Source organism: Lagenorhynchus albirostris, chromosome 19 (assembly GCF_949774975.1).
Source record: "Lagenorhynchus albirostris chromosome 19, mLagAlb1.1, whole genome shotgun sequence".
In the NCBI taxonomy this organism is placed as follows: domain Eukaryota; kingdom Metazoa; phylum Chordata; class Mammalia; order Artiodactyla; family Delphinidae; genus Lagenorhynchus; species Lagenorhynchus albirostris.
Genome location: NC_083113.1, coordinates 33,018,441 through 33,041,913, shown reverse-complemented (window position 1 = coordinate 33,041,913; position 23,473 = coordinate 33,018,441). Strand labels below are relative to the sequence as shown.

Genomic DNA, 23,473 nt, shown 5'->3' with positions numbered 1-23,473 from the left:
GAAATTATGCTTGGAAACTACAATTTCAAGCAATAAGAAAGCTACATACAGGGTTCATTCCTTAACAAACTTAAGGAGTGCATCAATCCTTTGCTGTCTCAAGTGCATTCTTAGTTTTCAAAAGCTTAGGGAGGGAGAAAGGGGAATATTCTCTAAGAGCTTATCACTACTTATTAGATAACTTTATCTCATTTAGCCTTGTATATATCATAGTTATCTACAGTTAAACATGCTTTTACATACTGAACCAGCAAGCATTCCCTTTTGGAATGGACACTGAGAGTAAAATATAACAAATACGTACCTTTTTCTAATCATAAAGGTTGGCAAGAAAACTATATCAAAAGCCAACTTATTGAACAGATAAACCAAAGGGCACATATTCACTTTTTTGCATTCCTAAAAGTTGTGAAAGTCTCCTCCTAAGCTGGTGGCCCAAGTTATGGCATTTATTACTTCATAACTGTTCTGTTCTTTAATTTTCTAACTTGCATACCAGGAAAAAACTATCCAAATTCAATGGTAAATGCCTTGAAAAATGCCCAAATATTTGAAGAGAAGCTAAATAGATACTTTACTACCCACCCTTCCCCGGCCATAACTCTTTTGAAATAGATTACCGTTGTTCTACCGTGGTTCCTGTCTGTGATGCCTAATGACTTTTCACTTACTTTTGCAACCCTGTGACGGTCACATCCTACTTTACAAGAATCCCACCACAAACCAGAAAATTTCCAATTTAAAGTAGCGTAATAGTGAGACTTCCCTGGTGGTGCAGTGGTTAAGAATCCACCTGCGGATGCAGGGGACACAGGTTCGATCCCTGGTCCGGGAAGGTCCCAAATGCCGCGGAGCAACTAAGCCTGCGTGCCACAACTACTGAGCCTGTGCTCTAGAGCCCGTGCGCCACAACTACTGAAGCCCGCGTGCCTAGAGCCTGTGCTCCACAGCAAGAGAAGCCACCTCAATGAGAAGCCCACACCCTGCAACAAAGAGTAGCCCCCGCTTGCCGCAATTAAGAGAGAAAAGACTGCACGCAGCATTGAAAACCCAACAACAGCCAAAAAAAATATATTAATTTAAAAAAACAGTAGCGTGATAGTGATTACCATCTCAAGAATTCCTAATAATTTTCAAACTATATGGGTACTAGATTGTCCAAGAGAGTTGTATTTTAAAGAATTCAAAATGACTTCTCATTTCATTATAACAAATTACTTCATTATTAGGAAAAGCATAGGCAATTCCTGATAGACTGAATTAAGCTCATGAGTTGAAACAGACTGTAATAAATTCACTTTAGGAACACACAATGATTTTTTTTTTATTATACTCTTGCCAAAACATACTTCAAAGTTGTTGTTTTCCCCTATTCACTACAGAATAACATACTACTACATAAAATGCTAAGTTTTTATTTTCTCTTGATTCTTGGCCAATTTACTAACTGGAAAGTTATTTTGCTGACAAAGCAGAAAAAGTCCACATAGAGTATGCTGGAACACTTCCTACAGTCAATAACGTAAAAATAATCATGGAGCACAGAAATAATGAAAACAGCAAAAGCAGGACACAGACCTTAAGCGGTAGATCTGGACGACATGTACCCTGGGAACCAGAAAGCTCACAAAATCACCACAGTGATTTTTTCAAAAAAGACTCATGGAACATAAGATTAGAAAAACAGGAAGTTCAAGTCGGCTTTTTGTTTTTAAAAAAAAAACTTCAAAAATCACAAATTACTAAATGTTTGTTAAACCAGCTCTAACAAATGCAACTAAACAAAAATTAGGAAAATGTCAGACATGGGCACAGTACGTATACCCTCACAGAGGGAGCTACAAGGCAAGATGTCACCCCAGGAAATGCAAACTATATATGGTGAAAAGTAGAAAAAACCACTGTGGAAGAGAAATATAAAAGCAATAGCTAATGCGCCTCATGATCTATAGTTTGGGGCTACTACAGGAAGGCATAGTATTCATGGAAAAAAGAGAAGGTCTCATTTATAAAATCACAACTGAGGGAGGAAACATGATATTCACTACCTGTAGACATCCAAAGGCCACAAATACATATATATGGGGAAAGGGGAGGTAGTTTACAATATTGAGATCAAATTACCTACAAGAAAATTTCAGCTGTCAGAAAAAAAAACTCCCGAAGGAAAAGATTATATCATAGGGCTATCTTCTGCCAGTACCATCAGAAGTTCAAAGTAAATTAAAACTCTGGGAGCAAAACTGGAAATCCCTCTACCCCCATCTAAGCAGGGGTTGAAATCATGGGTTTAAAATTATATGACCTACAAAGCTGTAAACCTTGAAGCTTTCGGTACAATATGACTTCCAGCACTCCATAGGTGATCAACAAGTGTATTAAATGCTAATCCCTTACATCTACATACTGCTTTACAGTTTAGAAAGTGCCTTCACTTTCATTTCTCAACAGCAACCCCTTCGATGGTAGAATCACAATACTTTACTTCCACACAGCTTGTAGTCTGTAAAGTACTTTCACACACTGTGTTATTTTACAGAAGAGACCCAAGGAGGTTAAGGAGGAGGAGATGGTAGGTAAGGGGCCTGGACAACCAAGGGACTCTATTCAGTCAGTTAAATAGACACTTCTAACCTTTAGAAGTTCAAAGTACAACACTCCAGGGGGAGCAACCTCATTCAGACAGCTATACAGGATAGAACGCCAGAGTCTCAGTGGACTATTTCTGCCTCTACCTCCGCTCCCCAAAGACAGGGAAACTGAGGTAGCAGGTAGAACAAAAGCCTGATCTAGAGTCACGCAGGGCGTGTTGGTGGGACGGACTTCCCCCACTCCACCTGCACTATACCCAGAAGCGGCTGAATCCTGTGTTTGAGAGGAAAACGCTTGCCATTCCCGCTTCCCTCTCACTATTCCCCACCCAGGCTTTCCTATGGATGGGGGTCTTCTCTTCCCGGAATCGCGCAGCAAATCCCCTCTCTCCAGGCCCTTACCCATTTGTCACATGGGGCCTCCGAGGTAGAACCCGCTAGCTCTGGCTCCCAACTCCTAGCCTCTCTCTCTGAGGCGTCTCTTGACCCTAAGGCACGTCTAAGCTTCCCCGGCTATGGTCTACCTCCCACTCGTGCCACCTAAACCTCAAACTCCACAAAAGGAAACCCTCCCCAAGCGTCCTCCCACCTACCTCCTCCACCCTGGGCACCCCTGAGGAGCACTCCTAAATATCAGCAGCCTCCCAGGAGCTACCTGCTTCTCACCTGGGCCCCTTTAGCCGCGGCCTCCTCAGAAAGGCGATCCCCAACAACCTCCTCGGTCAAGAACCCCCTTAAGGGGGAACACCCTCTTCCAGAAACCTCTCCGAGCGTCTTCAGCACGGGCCTCGCTGGAGGACCTCTGGGCTGTTTCCTGGGCTCTGCCCAACGCCACCCCCTCCCAGGCCCCTTCTCGGAACCTCCCCCGGCCCCAGTCCGGTCTCTCCGCCGCAGACTCGGGCGGCTGTTCCCCTCCCTCACGGACGTCTCCAGCCCTGGGATTCCCCCCGCTCCGCGTCCCCAGGGGCTTCCCGGAGCAGCGTGACTGGGCTGCGGCACTGACTTTCTCCAGCTCCCGGGCCCACCCGAGGGAGGAGGCGGCGGCGGCGACGGCGCAACTCCTTTGTGACAGGTCCGAGAGAGCGGTAAAGATGGACGCGAGGCCAAGGCGCTGCCATTACGTGCTGGGCCCACCCCCGCTTCGTACCGCCCAGGCCCTCCCTCAGTCCCCTAGGAAACGCCCCTTCCTCGGTGGCAATCCCTCTTCCTGAAAGCCAATCAGCTTTCAGGTAACACGTCACGTGACATCGCCACTCGGCCCGCCCCCCTGGAGGGAGCTGGCCAATCCCCTTGCTGACGTGTGAATGGCCCAATCAAGTCTCTCCCGCTAGCTTTCTAAGGACCGGATTTCCATCTGTCTCCTGCGGAGGAGGAGAGGTGCGGATTGGGTTACGCTGCCGGAAGGGGGGCGGAGCTCTGTTGTGGCGGTGAGGAAAAGGAAGCTCGGCGGGGTCGAAAGAAATATAAAAGCAAAGGCTATTTTCGTTCTTTCTTTCTGTTTTTACTTTCTTTCTGTTTCTTTTTCCTGAAGAGCGAGCGGCCCTTGCGGTGGCGTTTTGGGGTGGGCGCCGCCGAGGTGAGGGGGTCTCGCCTCCCGCACGCTGGTAGGTGAGTGCGGCCTGGGCCCTGGCCAGGCAGCGAGACCTGGGCTCCGGCTTCCTCGCTCCGGAGGTGAGGGGCTGCGTTTGATGGGAGGTTTAGGGCCAGGTCTGCCCTCAGTCCGCTCTCTCGCCCAGTGTTCTGAGTAACCGGGGACTGGGGCTTGCGGGGCCCAGCCTGAGGGAAGCCGAGGGAGCCCGCGAGAATGCCTTCAGGTCCTGTGGAGGAGGATGCCGACCCTTTCAAGGGGTCCTGGGACTTTGGGCCTCTAGTCGGCTCCCCTCTACCTTTTCTGTCAGGTGGGGCCACCCAGGCTCCAGGTGAGGAGCGGGCTCTATCCCAAACGTCTTGGAACGACTCCAGGCTACTCGGGAGATGTGGGGGGTGCCTGGTTGGAAATGATTGAGTCACAGAATTAGTGCAGGAGGAGAAACATTTATTATGTACCATGTACCAGTAGATGTGCTCAGTGCATTTTCTTCTAATAGAAAACAAACCGGTGTGCTCATTTTGCAGAAAACTTAGGAAACTAAGACCGCGCGCGTTGAAGCGTCTTGTTTGAGAGTTGCTGGCCCAGGTGAATGTCAGTGCGCATGGCGGGAAAGGGGGAGTGCGCGTTCAGAGCACTGGTTCTTAAACTAGTAGAAAACAAGAGCTTCTGCGGCCCTTTTAAAATGCATATTCTCGGACCCCACCCTAGATAGTTGGACTGGGGTGTTGGGTGGGACCCAGGAAGCCAAGTGCGGGTCTGGTGGTCAGAATTCCCAATGACCTATTGTGTACCAGCTGTTGGGTAAGATTTGTTGATAATTCATTCAGCTGTGTGCCTTATTGCTTTGTTAACAAGGACCCCGTTAAATGGTTTGGAAGGCACTGCTTTTGAAACACTTGAGAGGAATTAGTGTGTAGGCCCCTTTTTGATAACAAGCAATTGAGCTGAGGTAAAGGCAGCTTGTACAGTCTTTCAAATAGAGCTCGAGGTTAACAATTTGTAAGGGTCTGAAAGCAGAGGCTACCCAATTATCTTTCTCACCTGAGGTCTTGGTGCCTCAGGTGAGAAATTCTTCGTGGTTGTAAGAAAGGAAGAATTATGTCAATACCATTTACTTGGTTAACAGTGTTTAGCTTCTAAGAATCTTGCTGTTTTGGTTAGAATCAAGCTGCTGCTTCAGAAATTGAAAACCACGTATCTGGTAAATGAAGTAATTTAAGTGCATGGTTTAGCCATAGACTCAGTTGTGTGTAATTATGTCTTTGTGGCAGCTAAATTAAACAATTTCAGTGTGCTCACTGTTGATCACCTTTTGTACATGCTTTGTCTTAATTCTCAAATATGATCTGTGTCACTTTTTACTATAGGATGTGTTTTACAGATTATTTTGTCCTTGTCTTTGGTTTTCTGCATTTTCATTATGATGTATGCAACTATGGATTTGTTTTTGTTCAGTTTGGTGTTTATTACACTTACTAATTTGTGGATTGGTGTCTTTCATTAGTTCTGTAAAATTCTCAGCCATTTTATATTCATGTATTGCTTCTGCCCCGTTGTTTATCTTCCTTCTTTATTGATTTAACATAGACCTTTTCACTCTCTTCTTTATGCCTCTTACTCTTTTTATTTTTCTATACTATATTCTGGATAATTTCTTCTTTATTAATTATTTCATAGGTTACTTCTAACCTGTTATTAAACTCATCTGTTGCAATCTTAAATTCAGTTATTGCATGTTTTAGTTACTGAAGTTTTATTTATTTTTTTCTTTTCAAATGTGCCATGCCACTGTCTTACAGTTTCTTATTCTCTGCTATTAATTTTGAGGCTTGGTTTTTATTTCTTTAAACATGGTAAGCATAGTTGTTTTGTAATCTATATGTGTTAATTCCTTTGGGAATGTGAATTTCCTTTGAGTCTGTTTCTGTTACCCATTATTCTTGCTTTTTTTTTTACCAGTTCACCTTTACCTTCATGGTGTAGTTCTTTGGGGTACCAGATTAAGATGGAGAAAGAGGTGGTTGGTTATCAGACTCTGCACACCCTGGGTGGGCTCCCTGCTTTTGAGTTTTGCTTCGCAAGGGCACCAAAACAGTAACTTTCAGTTTTCAAGATCAGAGAAATCCTTGGGATGAAAACCAGTTTGAATATTGGACTTAATCTGGTTTTCACCTTGTCTTGGGTTTTTGGCCAAGTTCTTTACCATCTTGTTAGCTTTTCTATTTGTTTAAAAATTATTTAAAAAAATTCTTCCAGGTTTACTAATCATAGAGGTAGGGGATTGGTCTCAATTACCTAGCCCACTATTTCTGGAAATTAAGGCCCCCTTTGATTTTGATTTTAGAGTGTGAAATATGTCATTTCAGGCAAACTTGAGTTAAAGATTATTTTTCTTAATATATGTAAAACTTCCACCACTTTTCACTGTGCAGTGTCATAGCTGCAAAATTAAGCTTCCCCTGTGCTTTTTTCCTAGTCTTCCTTATCTAACTTCCATTCTCTGAGAGCATTTAACCTCATTCTATACTTCCTTAAATTGCTCATGTACCAACCTTCTCTCTTTTATTGAGTGCAAGTTCCTCACTTGCTAAAAAGTAGTGCCAGTTTACTACCTAGCACTGTGCCTTGCACATAATAGGTTCCCTGTAAAGATTTAGTTCAAAAATACAGCTGAAGGAGTTAGTGGGCCTTGTATGATTGGTGTAATGTAAAACCTTTTTTTTTCTTTTTTAAATTTGGCCTTAGGAGATACATAAAGCCTGGAGGGTGGGGTGGAAAGGAGTATGATTTAGTGCGGGTTAGGTTCCAGAGTTAGCCCAGATCGTAAAATAGTGTGTAATCAAAGCTATCCTCGAAAAACTTTCAGGGAGGCACCATGTTGGATGTAGGTATACCAGTGCAGCAAAATTCCAGCATGGCCAGATTTTCCTCCGGCTTTGAAACAGATGCTGTTTTTCTTCCTTTGAGTCCCAGATGAAGTAGTTGGTTTGCATTTAGGAATCACAATGTGTAAAAAAAATATAACTAATACTAGAATCACACGTAGTGAGGGAAGTGTTTACACTCTGAGAGGCACACATGAATTGGGGAGCTGAGAATCAGCTAAGGGAACCAATATTTAAGTTCTCTCTTTTTTTCTTCCAGTGGATATAGATGAATTCAGGGTAAATGCACATATGATATTTTGTTCTTGTGCTGTGGAAAGATAAATGTATATTTAGGTTTTTTTTTAACTTTTAACTTCATGTGTTTTTTAGATGCCTAGACAACCAGAAGTTTACTTCAAATTGCTCTTTATAGTAAACATTCTAAATATGAATTACACTGCTTATGGTGTACCCTCATTTTGAGATTCTTTTGTCTCCTTTGCTAGTGGAGTAGGTTAAATAAGCCTCAGTGTTAGAAGAGTGACTAAGGATTACTTTGTCTGATAATAAGTGCTGACAAAGTGTTCTCTGTTAGTAGTTGTCATTCTCTGAAGTTTTATTTATTTATTTATTTATTTTTGGCTGAGTTGGGTCTTCGTTGCTGCCTGTGGGCTTTCTCTAGTTGCCGTGAGTGGGGGCTACTCTTGGTTGCGGTGCGCGGGCTTCTCATTGCTGTGGCTTCTCTGGTTGCAGAGCACGGGCTTTAGGCACGCGGGCTTCAGTAGTTGTGTCACGTGGGCTTAGTTGCTCCGTGGCATGTGGGATCTTCCCAGACCAGGGATAGAACCGTGTCCCCTGCCTTGGCAGGCAGATTCTTAACCACTGCGCCACCAGGGAAGTCCCTGAAGTTTTATAATACAGGGAAAGTTGGCTTGATCTAAACTGCTGTAGCTTGGTAGAAGTGTCTCCTGGCCAGAAAGCAGTCTTTATTTGGAATATTTTTGAGTTTGCCAGATGGCAAATTCCTTTTAGTTGCTGTCCTGCATTTTGAAATCCCGTGTGACTTGAACATCAGGATAAAAATGTTCGAAGATCAGTACTTAAATATATTTACTGACAGAAAGAAAGTGGATAGGCCTATCGTTTTTGCTCCCCTAAGGGAAGCCTTAGAACACTGTAACACAGAGATCTGATCCTCCCTGGTGTATTTTTACACGTACAGTGTATCTAATGTTAGAAATTAGGAGGGTATGGTGGCTAGTGATGTAAACACTTAGGTAGTCTGCCATCACAAAATTCAGTTCCATAGGAAACCAGATCTCATTAATTTGTATCATGGCACGAGCTAAATGGAATAATTTTCAGGTCAGCAATGGCAATTATTTTGGGAGCAGCAATGTAAGTTTTGTTTTTTAAAACTTGTATAGCATGGTATGTATGAGTCCATTCTGTCCCACCAACCTGGAAATTAAATACTACAGTCTCCAGTACAAATACAGTAGTGCAGTGTTTAACATTTACTTCAGCTTGAAATATAAGAACTTTGTTTCTTTGGCTGTCAAGCAAATTTGAAAACTCTTTGCATCAGTTTGAAACTTTTAAGTTGGGACAAAGTGATTTTGGCATGGTTTTGGTTTTCCATGAATTCCCTATTTGAAGAACTTAAATAATCCTTTTAAAAATAATGTAATGTTTAATTTGATAATTAAACTTGAGTCGCCATGCAGAAAAGCTATGTGGGTAAAGGAAAGTTGGCAGCATTTATTCTTTCTAAAATTAAACACAGTAAGGACAAAATAAGCATTCTCAATGTAAATCCTCTTCATCCCTAAATGAATTTTTATAATTAGATCCCCGGACCCCTGGGCTTTTGTTTGTTTGTGTTTTGTTTTAAATTATTTTAGCAAACAAAAGAGGAAAATAAGAGACTTGTGAAAATTTAGATAGGCTGTAGGAATTTGAAATAGACACTTTAATTTCTGGTTTCTCTGTCTACTTCCAGAAGAAGGTAAGTTGTGGGTACTCATCACCTTTCTAATGCAGAATAAACAGTCAGTGAATGTTGGACTCTTCAGAGAAAAATGCTTTGTGTGGGAAATATTTATTGCTTAGTGTGAGAGCATTTTTTTGGTCAGTTGAAATTAAAGGAAAGTAGCAAGAGTTGTTTTTTTTTTCAAAAATAAATTATTTATTTATTTTTGGCTGCGTTGGGTCGTCATCGCTGCGCACAGGCTTTCTGTAGTTGCAACGAGCAGGGGCTACTCTTCCTTGCAGTGCACGGGCTTCTCATTGTGGTGGCTTCTCTTGTTGAGGAGCACGGGCTCTAGGCACACGGGCTTCAGTAGTTGTGGCACGTGGGCTCAGTAGTTGTGGCTCGTGGGCTCTAGAGTGCAGGCTCAGTAGTTGTGGTGTATGGACTTAGTTGCTCCGTGGCATGTGGGATCTTCCCAGATAAGGGCCCAAACCCATGTCCCCTGCATCGGCAGGCAGATTCTTAACCACTGCACCACCAGGGAAGTCCCACAAGAGTTATTCTTAAAGAAGACGTCAGTTATCTAATATAGTAACGTGATGTAATCTTTGGTCTTGTGTTTCCTATTGCACAAGTTGTATAGTGTTTGAATAGAATTCCCTATGGGACAAAGACGCTTTGGTGAATATTTGTTTAATGACTACCATTTTCTATAATTTACATTGGACAGTATCTAAGAATATTCATGTGAGAGCATTCCTCCCTGCTCAAATTCTTCAAATCCTCTCCATGGTTGGTTTATTCAATAAGTATGTCTTTATATTTCATGTATGGCAGACACTGTGCTAATAAGCACTGTGAGTAAAAAGAGCTGTTGGAATAGTCATAAATGGTAAAACACAATGGGTAAGTGCTATAGTAGAGTAATAAATAGCTGGAATAGGGGCCAGAGGAGAAACAGGGAGACTAATGGAATGCTCTTGCAGTAGTTTATGCAAGATGAGGCCCTGCAAAGAAGAGATTAGAAAGGAAAGGACTCTTAAAGGAGAGGATGAATTAGAAAGAGATCATTATGAGGTAGAAATAACAGAACTTAGAGACTGGTGGCATGTAAGGGAAAAAGGAAAAAGGAGTCTAGATATATGCCCAGGTTTTCAGCCTGGGAAACTTGATTGATCCATATTTGTGCCCTTCATTACTGCCTCCTACCTGTACTGTTCACTTTGGTAATTCATTACATACACTATTGGTATTAACTAGTGCAAGAGTACTAACTCTTAAAGTTTATTTTCTTTATCACCCCATAGAATTTGGCACAGTGCTGGACACAGTTCAGCATTCAGCACAATGTTGAGTTTATTTAAACTGAATTAATAATAAAACAGTAAAAGAGAGAACCACAGTAAAGGGGAAATATAGAATTACCAAATATGTATACATGTACATTTTCCCTAATTTCTGTTGTGGTCCCTTTCCCACTTCACATATCATGGTTGTTTATGTCACTGATTTATTTCTCCTGCACTCCTTGAGTGCAGACAGTATTTCTCTCACTCCCATAACCAGAGCTTAGCATAGCACTTTGTAGTAATGGCAAACCTTTCAAAGCATTTTTAAGCAGGTGCCAAACACTGTGCTAAGTGCTTTACATGAATTCTCTTGTTATCCTCACAAAAGCTTTATAAGTTGTGCAGTACTATTTTAATCCCCATTGGTGAGTGCAATCTGTGGATTGGGAAACTAAGGCTCAGAGGAATTAAGTGACTTGTCCAGGATCATACAACTTGTAAGTGGCAGAACCGAGGTCTCTTGATCTAAGAGTCTATAGTCTTCATCATTACCTGTATCATTACCTCTTGTAAGGAGACTGCAGCAGAAGGTATTTGTTATATATTGGTTGAAATAGATTAGGTTGTAGTGAAAGGTGTCTTGAAGTTAAGCTGACTTCTTGGCAATATTTATTGACAGTGAAGTTTTGAATTCTGAAAAGACAATATTTCTGGAGAAGAAATATTCTGAATATTATCCAGAATACTCAGGAGTATGACCACTGATTCATGAATATTTTCTGTACTTTAACCTCTCCTAATATAAAAATTAATTAGCCAGAGGGCCACTGGTGGCATTGAAGGCAAGAAGGGAACAACAGTAGTTGAAGTGCCAGGAAATGAGGACCTACAGAAGATGTGCAAATTGAAGAAAGAGACGGATAAAGCAGTCTATGGTTTAGTCTTGGCCCTTTTAAACTCACAGAAATTTATTATAATTAGGTGTGTCCATCTAGTTTTATTTTGGGAATGAGGGAATGTCAGGATTATATTAGCTTTAAAGAATAGAGTTTTGGACTTCCCTGGTGGCGCAGTGGTTAAGAACCCGCCTGCCAATGCAGGGGACACTGGTTTGAGCCCTGGTCTGGGAAGATCCCACGTGCCACGGAGCAGCTAAGCCTGTGCGCCACAACTATTGAGCCTGTGCTCTGGAGCCCACAAGCTACTAACTAACTAAATAAATTTATTTAAAAAACAAAATAAAGAACAGATTTTTTACAAGTGTTGATTAGTTTTTACTGTGTGAGTGTTTTCTCAGGAAGTCAACCCTTTGAGAGAAGTAGAGTTTCTCTGTCAAATTCTAAATCCATTGTCTTTAAATTTCCTTATTTTGGTGTGTTTCTGCCTTGTTTTCATTTTCATTAGCCAGCGGTGATCCTTGATTTTGTCCTTATTTATGAAAGATGGGGAAATAGCACAGGCTAAACTCTTTGGGTAGAAATTGAATTCTAACACTTTTTTAAAAAATCTCTTTATTTATTTATTTATTGGCTGCGTTGGGTCTTTGTTGCTGTGCGCAGGCTTTCTCTAGTTGCGGTGAGTAGGGGCTACTCTTCGTTGAGGTGCGCGGGCTTCTCATTGCAGTGGCTTCTCTTGTTGTAGAGCACGGGCTCTAGGCGTGTGGACTTCAGTAGTTGTGGCATTTGGGCTCAGTAGTTATGGCACACGGACTTAGTTGCTCCATGGCATGTGGGATCTTCCGGAACCAGGGATCGGACCCGTGTCCCCTGCCTTGGCAGGCGGATTCTTAACCACTGCGCCACCAGGGAAGTCCCGAATTCTAACACTTTTGAGAAAAAGATTGATGAAAAGGAGAGTAAGAATGTCTTGGAATCCCATAAATTTGTCTTTTCCCAAAAGTAATTGATAAATGTTGGGAAGATTCTTATTTTTCTAGAGTTTCCATTTCAAATCCAAACCCTTGTTTACATGTATCCTAAAGGCTTGTTTACATGTATCCTAAAGGCTCTGTCCCTTGAGTTTCAGGGATCTTTGTTAAAGTTAAGTGAACGTAGGTTCTTCTTTTTCCAAAAAGTCAACAGGCTATGAAAATTAAATGGTTTTACTTCCTTAATTTTACATTATAAGAATAATCTTAAGAGTCTGAATTCTTATTTAGATTGAAGCATGTAAGATTCTAGGTTTTTATTTTGGCCTTTTAGAAGAGTTCTTTCAGTATTAATATTTTCATTTTTTAAGTGTAACGACAGTGAAGAGATGCATTTAATGGCATACCAGTTGGGTTACCATATCCTAAAATTTATTTACCAGGTTTAAATCATATGCAATTCGTTAAGTTCACTGCTTTGAGATACTTTTTTCTCTATTTTATAAGATTAAAGGAACTAGAAATGTTTGACTTAGAAAAGCGACAAATTAGGAGGAAAATGGGAGTTGTCTTCAAACAACTGCAGCATTGTCATGTTGAAAAAGGGATTTGGCTCCTTTTGTGTAGTCCCAGTGGATTGAACCTGTGTGTGGAATTTATAGGGAGACAGATTTCAGTTCAGTTTAAGGAAGAACTATCCTACCAGTCAGATCTGCTCAGAGAGAGTCAGCTGCCTGGAAGGGAGTACAGTTTTACAGTATGGGTTGGATGAAAATCTCCTGGGTATGGATGGTGGGTTCTGCTGTCAGATGGAGGATTGTTTGAGGTAGACTATAAGGACCCGTTGCACTCTGAATTATTTACCAGGAAATAAGGGTGAGAGGACAGCCAATTTAGGGTGAGAAAGGAGAGCTACAGCTAAGAGAGGGGACATTGAGGGCCATGTCTCTCCCATCCATTAGAGTTCTACATAGTTGATATTTCCTCTGCCAGAGAGATTTAAGAAAATGTTGGCTCTTGTTCCATAAGAGGTCATTATGCAGAACTTGAGGAATTTTTGGCATGGTCACAGAGACAGAACAATTCTGTCTGTAATGCTAAATCAAATGCTAAGTAATGCTAAAGCAAAAGTGTCCAGGTTGTGGGCTTTAGGTGGGAACAACAGCTTCTGTCAATTGATTTGGTTTTCTTTCTAGTAAATTTAAAAATTTTCTCATTGTTTCGTTGAACTAAACTTCAACAGTAGGATTTAGGCGGAGACTATTCTTTTGTTCTGCATGTTTGGATTTATTTTCTCAGTTTCCATTTTCGTCTTTACTAGAGAAAAATGTTTCATGAACATTCTCAGCACTGGAATTTGATGTAGGAAGAAAGCTGAAATTGACATGTCCTTCTTCTCAAGGAGGATCCCTGGTTTCTGGGAAGGGGTATGGTGAAGTGGGTAAGAGTATGAATTTTTGCTCTCAGGCCTGGATTTGATTCTCAGCTCCACCATTCACCACCTTTATCACCTTAGACAAGTGACCTAACTTCTCTGGGCCTAAAGTGCGTAAAATGGTTGAGGTCATTGTGGGAATGAGAAAAAAGAAGGATGGAGGATAGAATCTTAAGTGGGGCAGATTTGGAGTTTACAGGGAGGAAGGTCAGGAAGAGATGAAAGAGGAGTCATTTTAGTAGAGTACAGAGGACATGGAACCTGAAGTGGGGAGATCTGGGTTCTTCTAGTCTTACTTTCTCCACTTGTGGTCTGTGTGCCTCTAGGCATATCACTTCTCTGCTGAACGGACTAGACTCATCTCTAAGGCTCCTTGAATATCCGAGTTTCTCCTTTTGGAATCTACTTGGAAATAAAAACAGGTGAATCAAGGTGGTGTAATATCCCTGAAACAGGAATTTCGAGAAGGAACAATGTCAGGGTGCCCAGGAGGCCAATTTGTCTATATTAGAGGGACAGAGACAAATCTGGAATGTAAGATTTACTGTGGCATATCATGAGAATTATTCCAGGTCCTCTGCTGAGTTTGTAGATAACATAGATGTTGATAAAACTACTTGATACATTAGGAAAATGTAATCATGTGCTTTCATCAATGACCTGTAAATTAAACTGCTTGAGGATTTCTCAATTCAAGGTTGAAAGGAGTTTTGAGGTAGTCTATTGCTGGGGGAGACAGAGCTCAATCTTCTTGTTTCTCTTTAGAATTTTAATTGCAGTTCTCACTCGAAATGGTTTTTTGTTTTTTGGTTTTTTTTGTAGACTGATTGTTCCATTATGGATGGAGGGGATGATGGTAACCTTGTTATCAAAAAGAGGTTTGTGTCTGAGGCAGAATTAGATGAACGGCGCAAAAGGAGGCAAGAAGAATGGGAGAAAGTTCGAAAACCTGAAGATCCAGAAGGTACAGAGGCTTGTAGACCTTTAATCCTTACAACCCTGCAAAGTGGGTATTAATGTCTTCGCTTTAGAGTAGAGAAAATGAGGCTCAAGGGAGCTATGTAAGGCCTCCATAGCTGGGAGCAGAACCAGGGTCCTCACATCTTTGCCCTTTCCACTCTGCGACACTGTCTTCCAGGAGATTCTGCTAGTCTATTCCATCTATTCAGGTGGATCCAGGATCTGAACAGCTGAGAATGCTGCTACCATGCAGGGTTTGGGTGGATCCCTCATCCAGTTAACTGTCTCAAGCCATGGGCCCTATTAACATTGATAGTTGGCTTTGAGAACTGCTGGCCCCTCTCTGAGGTCCAAAGGGAAGCTGTGGACTTTGTACTATTTTTGTGTTATCTTTGCCCTCAGATCATGCAGAGACTTGACTTTATCTTTAAAATCCTTTGTGATTCCAAAATAATATGAACGGATTCTAAAGTATGTATTTTTCCCCTCCCTTTCTTTCAGAATGCCCAGAGGAGGTTTATGACCCTCGGTCTCTATATGAAAGGCTGCAGGAACAGAAAGATAGGAAGCAGCAGGAGTATGAAGAACAGTTCAAATTCAGTAAGCTTCAGAAAACACAGTGTCCAAGGGACTCTGCAGGGCCTTTTTGGTGCACTTTTGCCCTGTGAACACTTTTACTAACCAGCCATGAAATTGTCTTGATTATCTTTAGATAAAATTGTCTGTAGATGCTCATTTGGTGGAAAAGAGACAACTTTCTACCATCTAGACCACATTGAACATTTTTGTTTAGAACTCAAGATACCCATTTTAATTTATGCTAATATCTAGTAATGGGAGAGATGCCTTGATTTTATGTCATGTTATCTATCCAAAAGCTTTGGTGTTTACAAATTCTTTCTTCTAATCCCCTGAAGTATCTGCTATTTATTTAAAAATAGGACAAGGAAAATTCTTATTTGACCATATTTTTCCTTTAGCCTGTTAAGTGTTCCTTGTTTAATTATTTCCTCAGAAAACATGGTAAGAGGCTTAGACGAAGATGAGACCAACTTCCTTGATGAGGTTTCTCGGCAGCAGGAACTAATAGAAAAGCAGCGAAGAGAAGAAGAACTGAAAGAACTGAAGGAATACAGAATATCCTTTGTACTTTGTTAGGAATGTATAAGGTGTCAGTTTCTCATCAACATCTATGCATTTTAGTTTCTTCATAAGTAGAATGAGGGTCTTCTGCCTGGTGATCTCTAGTTCCCTTTCAACACTGATGTTCCTAGGACCCTGAATAACTGGTAGTGATATGTAGAGTTATGTTGCGTGCAGGAATCTCTTGCAATCAAAAGTCCAGATCCTTTAGGATTAACTAAAGGCCTAAATCCTAATAGTCAGTACCAGGTTATTCTTGCCTTGGGATATTAGACTCTGAAACAGGTGGACGATGCAGTGAACCTCATCCAGGGGAGAAACTGGCTTCTACGTTTTAAAAGGAAATGTTTAGCAGCCCTCCTGTGTCCTTAGTAAGACCTTCCCTACAGATAAAGCCTGGTTTGTCCCCATAGGTGGGTAGAGAAAGCATCCAAGAGAACTTTGCTTTGGTTCACTATTGCCTTTTTGGCATCCACTTGAATGTCTTAATAGACATACCAAATGTAACTTGGCTGAATCAAAATTCTCAATTCCGTGCCTCATTACCCCGACCCTCATCACACCACCTCCCTCCCCACCCCACCCCAACTCCTAATCTCTTCTTTTTCTGGTCTTCCCAATCTCAGTAATGGTACTCCTATACCCCCAGGTGCCTGGGCCAAAAACTACCTCCAAAATGTACTCCAAATCCTGCATTTCTTGCTTTCTCTGCTGCCACTGCAGTCGTCGTAGACCTTCTCTGGGCTACTGTGACCATCTAATTGTCTCTGCTTCTGCTCTCCTCCCCCACAATCCATTCTCTAGACAATAGTCTGGGGAACTTTTGAAAACATACGTGGGATCATATCACTTTCCTGTTTGAAACACTAGTGGCTTCCTGTTGCATTTAGTCTTAAGTCTACATTCTTTACCAGGTCCTACAAGGCTCTGCATGATTTCGGCCAACCCACCACCCTGTTGTATCTTGAACTACTCTTCCTCCTGTTTACTATACTCCAGCCTACTGGCCTGCCTTATGTTCCTCTCATACTGAGCTCTGTGAGGCATTTGCTATTTCCTCAGCCTGGAATGCTCTGCCCTCAGAGTTTACAAGGCTGGCATTTCATGACACTTGGGTCTCAGCTCCATTACTCATAGAGCACCCCATCTAAAATTGTACCCACCCCCATCACTGACTGTAATGTCATTTTTTTTTTTGCGGTACGCGGGCCTCTCACTGTTGTGGCCTCTCCCGTTGCGGAGCACAGGCTCCGGATGCACAGGCTCAGCGGCCATGGCTCACGGGCCCAGCCGCTCCGCGGCATGTGGGATCTTCCCGGACCGGGACACGAACCCGTGTCCCCTGCATTGGCAGGTGGACTCTCAACCACTGCGCCACCAGGGAAGCCCTATAATGTCATTTTTTTAATGGTCTCTGTCACTACCTGAAAATCTTAATTTATATGCTTACTGGTTTGTGTTGTTCTTTATTGCTGGAATATAAAGTAAGCTCCATAAGAACAAGGACTTGATCACCACTGAATTCTCCAGTGCATGGCATATAATAAGTTCTTAGTATATATGTGAATATATTAATGAATGACTCATAGGAGAGGTTAAAAGGGCCACCTTAGCTTTTTCCTTCTGTGAGAAAGCTAATTTGAGTATTTCATGCTTGTATGTTGAATAACCTCACTAGTGTGACTGAGCAGGCTTTACCGCTAAGATTGATAATATGACTGTGTGTATGTGCTAATTGGTATTTGTTGCAGAGAGTGTGCAGTAGGTTCCATTAAAAAGTTATGTAGGAAAAAATGTGGACAGATTCCCAGGGATTTGGTTTAAGACAAATTTGGTTTAAGGTGACTGACGGTGATCGAGATAAGGTGGCAGCGCGGTGCCGCAAAACCTGCTCTGAACTGGTAGCGAAAGACCTGGCTTCAAGTCCCAGTTCTTCTAGTGGAATTCTGGTATAACACTAAGTAAGATAGGAGTTGATGGAAAGTCACACCTCCATCCCAACTGTAGGATTGAGCTTGATTTTTCTGAAGCTTCCCTCCCGAACTCTGTTCCGTGGTGACCCCAGGATGATATTATGCATTGATATATCTGAGATGGGCAGATATATGTATTGCATTGTTTCAGGCACCTGGCTTTTTCCTCTAAAGAAAAATATATTAATTACACTCTCATTTGAATTATGTCTTGTTTCATGTGCTTAATTTGGTAGGCAAGCAAATAAGACAGAGTGTCTCCCAAAGCAGCATTTTGGAGAGTATTGTTGGTGTGGTATGAGTGTGAGAGGCCTTTCGGTTTTCAATTCAAAGAGAAGAATGAACAGGGCAGCCATGAGGCAAAAGATACTTTTCTGTCCTGGTAACATTACAGCACAATATTGAAGAGGCTTCAGGGGTATTAGCTTTTTTTATGTATGTATATAAATTTATTTTGTTTATTTTTATCTTTGGCTGTGTTGGGTCTTCGTTGCTGTGCGCGGGCTTTCTCTAGTTGCAGAGAGTGGGGGCTTCTCATCGCCATGGCTTCTCTTGTTGCGGAGCACGGGCTCTAGGTGCGCAGGCTCAGTAGTTGTGGCGCACGGGCTTAGTTGCTTCGCGGCATGTGGGATCTTCCCGGACCAGAACTCGAATCCATGTCCCCTGCATTGGCAGGCAGATTCTTAACCACTGAGCCACCAGGGAAGCCCAGGGTATTGGTTTTTATTGGAAACTTGGAACGTTCTGACTGTCTAGAAAAACTGAAGCAAAGCAAGCCTTCCAACCCACTGACGTGCTAATCCCAAGCATGCATGTAGCCAGAGTCATGTTGAAATAGGAGTTGAAGGATTAGACATTTGTTTATTGAAGCTCTAAATCAGGAGCTGGTTCTTGGCTTTGCTTGGTTGCTATAAAACGATACATTTTGTAATGTGATACTTGTGAATACGAATAAGCTATGGTTTGTGCCAGTACAAACAACAGAACTCTTGTTTCTTTCAGGTTAGAGCAGCATTTATTAATATTATGTGTGTTGTAAAACAATGTGATTTTTAAAAAATGCTCATCTAATGCATTCTATGAGGTTTTTGAGATGTGTTTGTGTATTTAAAGCATTTTAGGGGGAGAGGGACTCAGGGGAAAAAAGGGCTTATGCTTTGGATATGGATCAAAAATATAACTACCACTTTGCTTCCTGCCCACCAAAAAAGAAGAGGTTGAGGGCTTTTCTTCACTTCAAAAGAATAGAAAGTTAAGTGTTGGTTTTTGTCTTTGTCTTGGTATTATAAATGTGTGGTTTTGTTATATTTTTTCCATTTTTGTTTTATTTTTCAATATTTAATATTAATTTTCTTTGAGAGTTTCTATCCTTTAGTGATAGAGTTGTAGGTAACAATCACAGCATGCTCATTGTTTTTGGTATTCTGTACTAGAAAGATGAAATTTCTGTTTCTTTCATTTTTATTCTAAAAAATGAACATTTAGTATTAACATTATCAGTTTCCATGATGACCTTAAAAACATTAAATTGATGAAACTCAGAATAGTACTGAGCATTATGCATAATCTGTATTGAATATTAAAAATGTTTAAGATAGGGCTTCCCTGGTGGCGCAGTGGTTGAGAGTCCGCCTGCCGATGCAGGGGACACGGGTTCGTGCCCCGGTCTGGGAAGATCCCACATGCCGCAGAGCGGCTAGGCCCGTGAGCCATGGCCACTGAGCCTGCGCGTCCGGAGCCTGTGCTCTGCAACGGGAGAGGCCACAACAGTGAGAGGCCCGCATACTGCAAAAAAAAAAAAAAAAAAAAATGTTTAAGATAACTGGTGCCCATAAGAATCGAGTTAGTGTCTGAAGAGTGATCAGAATTAGAATTTCCTAATTTCTGGTACCCAATTTCTCCATTATTCAAAGATACAGGAATAGCTTAGACCATATACCCCTACCCCCACCCCTTTGGGCTGATAATACATACTTAGATATCTTGGGCACTAGATGTCACTATTGTTCCAGCAAGGCATTACTGCATCTTAAGATGTTCCAATACATGTTTCAGTACTTATCTGTTGATTGATATGTTGTGGGAGAGCATGAAAAGGAAGGAGGGGAGGGGATTGGTGGAGAGAACAAAAGAAACTGGCAAAGCTTGAGGGCCAGAGATTGACATCAAGCATGAAAAAAGTATGTTACAAGTGAACTGGTTGCTTTATGCTTTTAAAACAACTTTTCATCCTGTGTTGTGTTGCATATGCACAGGGGTTTCTCATTAAATCACCTTGAGAGTGTTTAAAACAGGTTCCTGGGCCTCTGGAGGTCCTTATTCAGTAGGTTTGGGACAGGGGAGGGACTCTGTCTTTTAATGAGCCTTAAGGTGATTCTGATGTTGTTTTGCACCAGCAGAGTAGGAGTTAGTCTTCATGATGTCTAAAATTGAATGCCACTGGTAGTCATAGGACACTCCGCAAAATTTGATTTTTACCCTTGGGGGAAAAAGCAAATATTTTTATGTTTTCAGGGAAGCTACATTTTTTCTGTTGCATTCTTCAAGATCTTTGTTTTCTCCAGCAAGCATGATATTGGCCATGTCTTTGGTAATAGCAGGTTTTCTGGCCGTACTCAGATTTTCATTGAGAATCAAAAGGAAAAAGTTTGCTTCTCTGTATTATTTTGGGCTTGATTTGCTGTTTGATTGCTAGTCACCTTTATTTATTTTTAAAATATATATATATTTTTGGCTGTGCCGGGTCTTGGTTGCGGCATGTAGGATCTGGTTCCCTGACGAGGGATCGAACCCGGGTCCCCTGCATTGGGAGTGCAGAGTCTTAACCACTGGACCATCAGGGAAGTCCCTTCATTTCTTTTTAAATCAGCTGGATTTGACTGGCAGAATAAGGGGGGGAGGGCATTTTTAAAATAAGTAGGTTGAACATTCCATGGCAGAGCTGAAGTGCTCACGGGTTATATCTGCCTTCCATCTCTTGATTTATCATTGTCCTGCTGTAGCTCTTCTTTTTGCTTAGTTTGACCCTTAACCTGTAACTCACAGTAATCTCAGCAAGGTTGGAATTTCTCAAGAAAACAAGAAGGAAGTGGAGAAGAAAGTGGCTGTGAAACCCACAGAAACCAAGACCAAGTTCTCCCAGGCAAAGCTGTTGGCAGGAGCTGTGAAGCATAAGAGGTCAGCCCGAATTCACACAACTTTAATCTCCTTCTGACTGTGTGCTTTGAAATGCCAGATTAATGGTAGGCAGAACAAAAGGTTACCTAAGCATAGGTCTTGGTGAAGTTCCTTTGGTGGTCTTACCTCTCTCTCCCCTACCAGATTTGGTGTCTTCTATAGCCTTTGACCCTTGTCTCTCTGTTCATTAAACATAATAGCTACTCTTCATTGGATGCCTGCCATGTGCCAGGCATTGTGTTAAGTACTTTCCATACATGATTTCTTTTATTCCTCTCAACAACTCTGTGAAGTACAGGTTCTTATTATCAGATGAAGAGACTGAGAATCTCAGAGGTTGAGAACCTTTGTCCAAGGTCACAAAGTAGTAGGAGAGATGGAGTTCAGTACTTGAGCATCTGTTTCTAGGCAAACAAGGTAGCAAGTTCTATGGAAGGATTTATATAGGGTGTACTTAGATCATGGAGGAGGAATAACTGCCTGGAGGTGGATATATGTGCTCATGTTGGGGAAGTTAAGGCCTTAGAAAGAAGAGATTGACTAGGTAAGACAACTAGGGCTTTGACGGGCAGACGGGGAGAGCAGAACATCCCAGGAAGAGAGAAGAGCTGGGGCAAGGGCACAATGATCTATAAGAACATGGCAGCTGTGACAGGGTCACACACCTGGCTGGGGCTCTGCTTGTTTGGTGTGGGGTGGCAGCACTGCCTTGTTTGCTCCTCTCTTTTCAAGTCTTGAAATGGCACCAAAGTAATTAAATCTGGTCATTTCAATTTGACCAACTGTACCACAGGCAAAAGGATGTTAAGCTTAAGTGCAGACTATTAGGAAAATCAATATAGTATATTGGCAACCAGCCACATATTTTGAAGAAAGTGTGTTGATGCAGTTTTGTGGTTTGGCACACCTGTGTGCTGATGTTCCCAGGAACATTGCTAGGACTGTTGCTTACATGTAAAAATGTCGTCGTGGTATAGCAGCCAAGGGGAGGAATATCAATAGCCTGAAAAGGGCCAGTTACCCCAGCCATGAATTATTCCTTTCAAGTTTTCATATAAGCTTTCTTGCTGGCCTAGTGTCTTTGAGGATTTGGATGTGGGTCAGTTGTACTGGGCTATACCAAGAAAGGGCTCTCTAGGCGGTCAGTTAGTTACCTCTCAGCAGTGTCTTGCTTCTAGCAGAATGTGTGTTGTAAGTAGCTCTCCTAGTCCTTAGATCAACTTTTATTAGATCATCCTTTATTGTTGTTTTGTGTAGCAAGGTGATAAATTAGTCTCCTGGGGCAGGAGTTCCTAATCTACCCAGCCTTGGGTTTATTAGAGTCACCTGGGAGTTTGTTAATACTGTAGATTGCGTCACACTAATTCTGTCTGGCTCAGTAAGTTTGGAGTGAGGTCTGGAAGTCTAATTTTTAAAGTTCCATGGATAATTCCGATGCTTGGTGAAAGTCTGATGCCTGATATATGTTATGAAGCATAGTAATAAAACAAGCCCCCCTGAACCCATCACCCAACTTAAGACCTAGAGCATTATCAACAATATGAGTCTGCCTCTGTGCTCCTCCCCATTCTGTCTCTGTGCCTTGACATCCTCACACCACTTTCCTATATCTAGTTTACCATTCTTTTGCCTCTCTCTTTTTTTTTTTAAGACGATGTTGGGGGTAGGAGTTTATTAATTTATTTATTTTTGCTGTGTTGGGTCTTCGTTTCTGTGCGAGGGCTTTCTCTAGTTGTGGCAGGCAGGGGCCACTCTTCATTGCAGTGTGTGGGCCTCTTTTGTTGCGGAGCACAGGCTCCAGACGCACAGGCTCAGTAGTTGTGGCTCACGGGCCTAGTTGCTCCGCGGCATGTGGGATCCTCCCAGACCAGGGCCCAAACCTGTGTCCCCTGCATTAGCAGGTAGATTCTCAACCACTGTGCCACCAAGGAAGCCCACCTTTCTTTACTCTTAGTAGTTTTGGGGGTTGTTTTGTTTTTTGCTACCTATATAGGTACCCATAAATAATATAATAGCTTGCTTGTTTTGAACTTTATAAAAAATGATTTCATGGGCTTCGCTGGTGGCTCAGTGGTTGGGGGTCTGCCTGCCGATGCAGGGGGCACGGGTTCGTGTCCCGGTCCAGGGAGGATCCCGCGTGCTGCGGAGCGACTGGGCCCGTGAGCCATGGCTGCTGGGCCTGCGCATCCGGAGCCTGTGCTCCGCGACAGGAGGGGTCATAGCGGTGAGAGGCCCGCATACCGCAAAAAAAAAAAAAAAAAAAGATTTCATTATATACACACCACCTTCTGTGAATTTGGTTTTTCAATCAAATTGTTTCTCTGATTGAAACAGTTTTGTGTGTGTGTATGTATGTGTATGTATAGCTATAATTCATTCACTTTCACTGCTGTATAATAGTGCATTATTTGAGATTCCAAAATTTGTTCATTCTCCTGTGAATGAATGTTTGAATTATGACAAACGGTGCTGACAGGTCAAGGACATGCTTTGTTACATATGTACATCTGTTTCTCTAGAGCTGTGTGTCCAATATATTAGTCCCTGGGCACCTGTGGCTATCTAAATTAATGAAAACTAAATGAAATTTAAAATCCAGTTCCCTAGC

General features: G+C 42.0%; 2 protein-coding genes across 10 annotated transcripts in view; one reads left to right on the top strand and one right to left on the bottom strand.

Annotated features, from left to right (window-relative positions):
• RSPRY1 (ring finger and SPRY domain containing 1) overlaps positions 1-3,730 on the bottom strand; it is a 45,290-nt gene extending 41,560 nt beyond the window's left edge. The window contains exon 1 of one of the 2 annotated variants that reach the window (XM_060132113.1): positions 3,595-3,730. The gene's annotated coding sequence lies outside the window, so the exon portion shown is untranslated. Of the gene's footprint in view, positions 1-3,257; positions 3,436-3,594 lie in introns of those variants that run through there. The other variant, XM_060132112.1, reaches the window with a different exon arrangement.
• Positions 3,731-3,989: 259 nt separating this feature from the next.
• The window catches only part of PSME3IP1 (proteasome activator subunit 3 interacting protein 1), a 42,064-nt gene continuing 22,580 nt past the window's right edge, over positions 3,990-23,473 (top strand). Inside the window, exons 1-6 of one of the 8 annotated variants that reach the window (XM_060130023.1) lie at positions 3,990-4,195; positions 13,939-14,034; positions 14,435-14,576; positions 15,074-15,172; positions 15,588-15,710; positions 20,733-20,865. In XM_060130023.1, coding sequence (XP_059986006.1) covers positions 14,450-14,576; positions 15,074-15,172; positions 15,588-15,710; positions 20,733-20,865 — 482 coding nt within the window. In that variant the 5' untranslated portion in view covers positions 3,990-4,195; positions 13,939-14,034; positions 14,435-14,449. Of the gene's footprint in view, positions 4,263-4,744; positions 4,768-13,498; positions 13,619-13,938; positions 14,035-14,434; positions 14,577-15,073; positions 15,173-15,587; positions 15,711-20,732; positions 20,866-23,473 lie in introns of those variants that run through there. The other 7 variants (XM_060130021.1, XM_060130022.1, XM_060130024.1 and 4 more) reach the window with 7 other exon arrangements.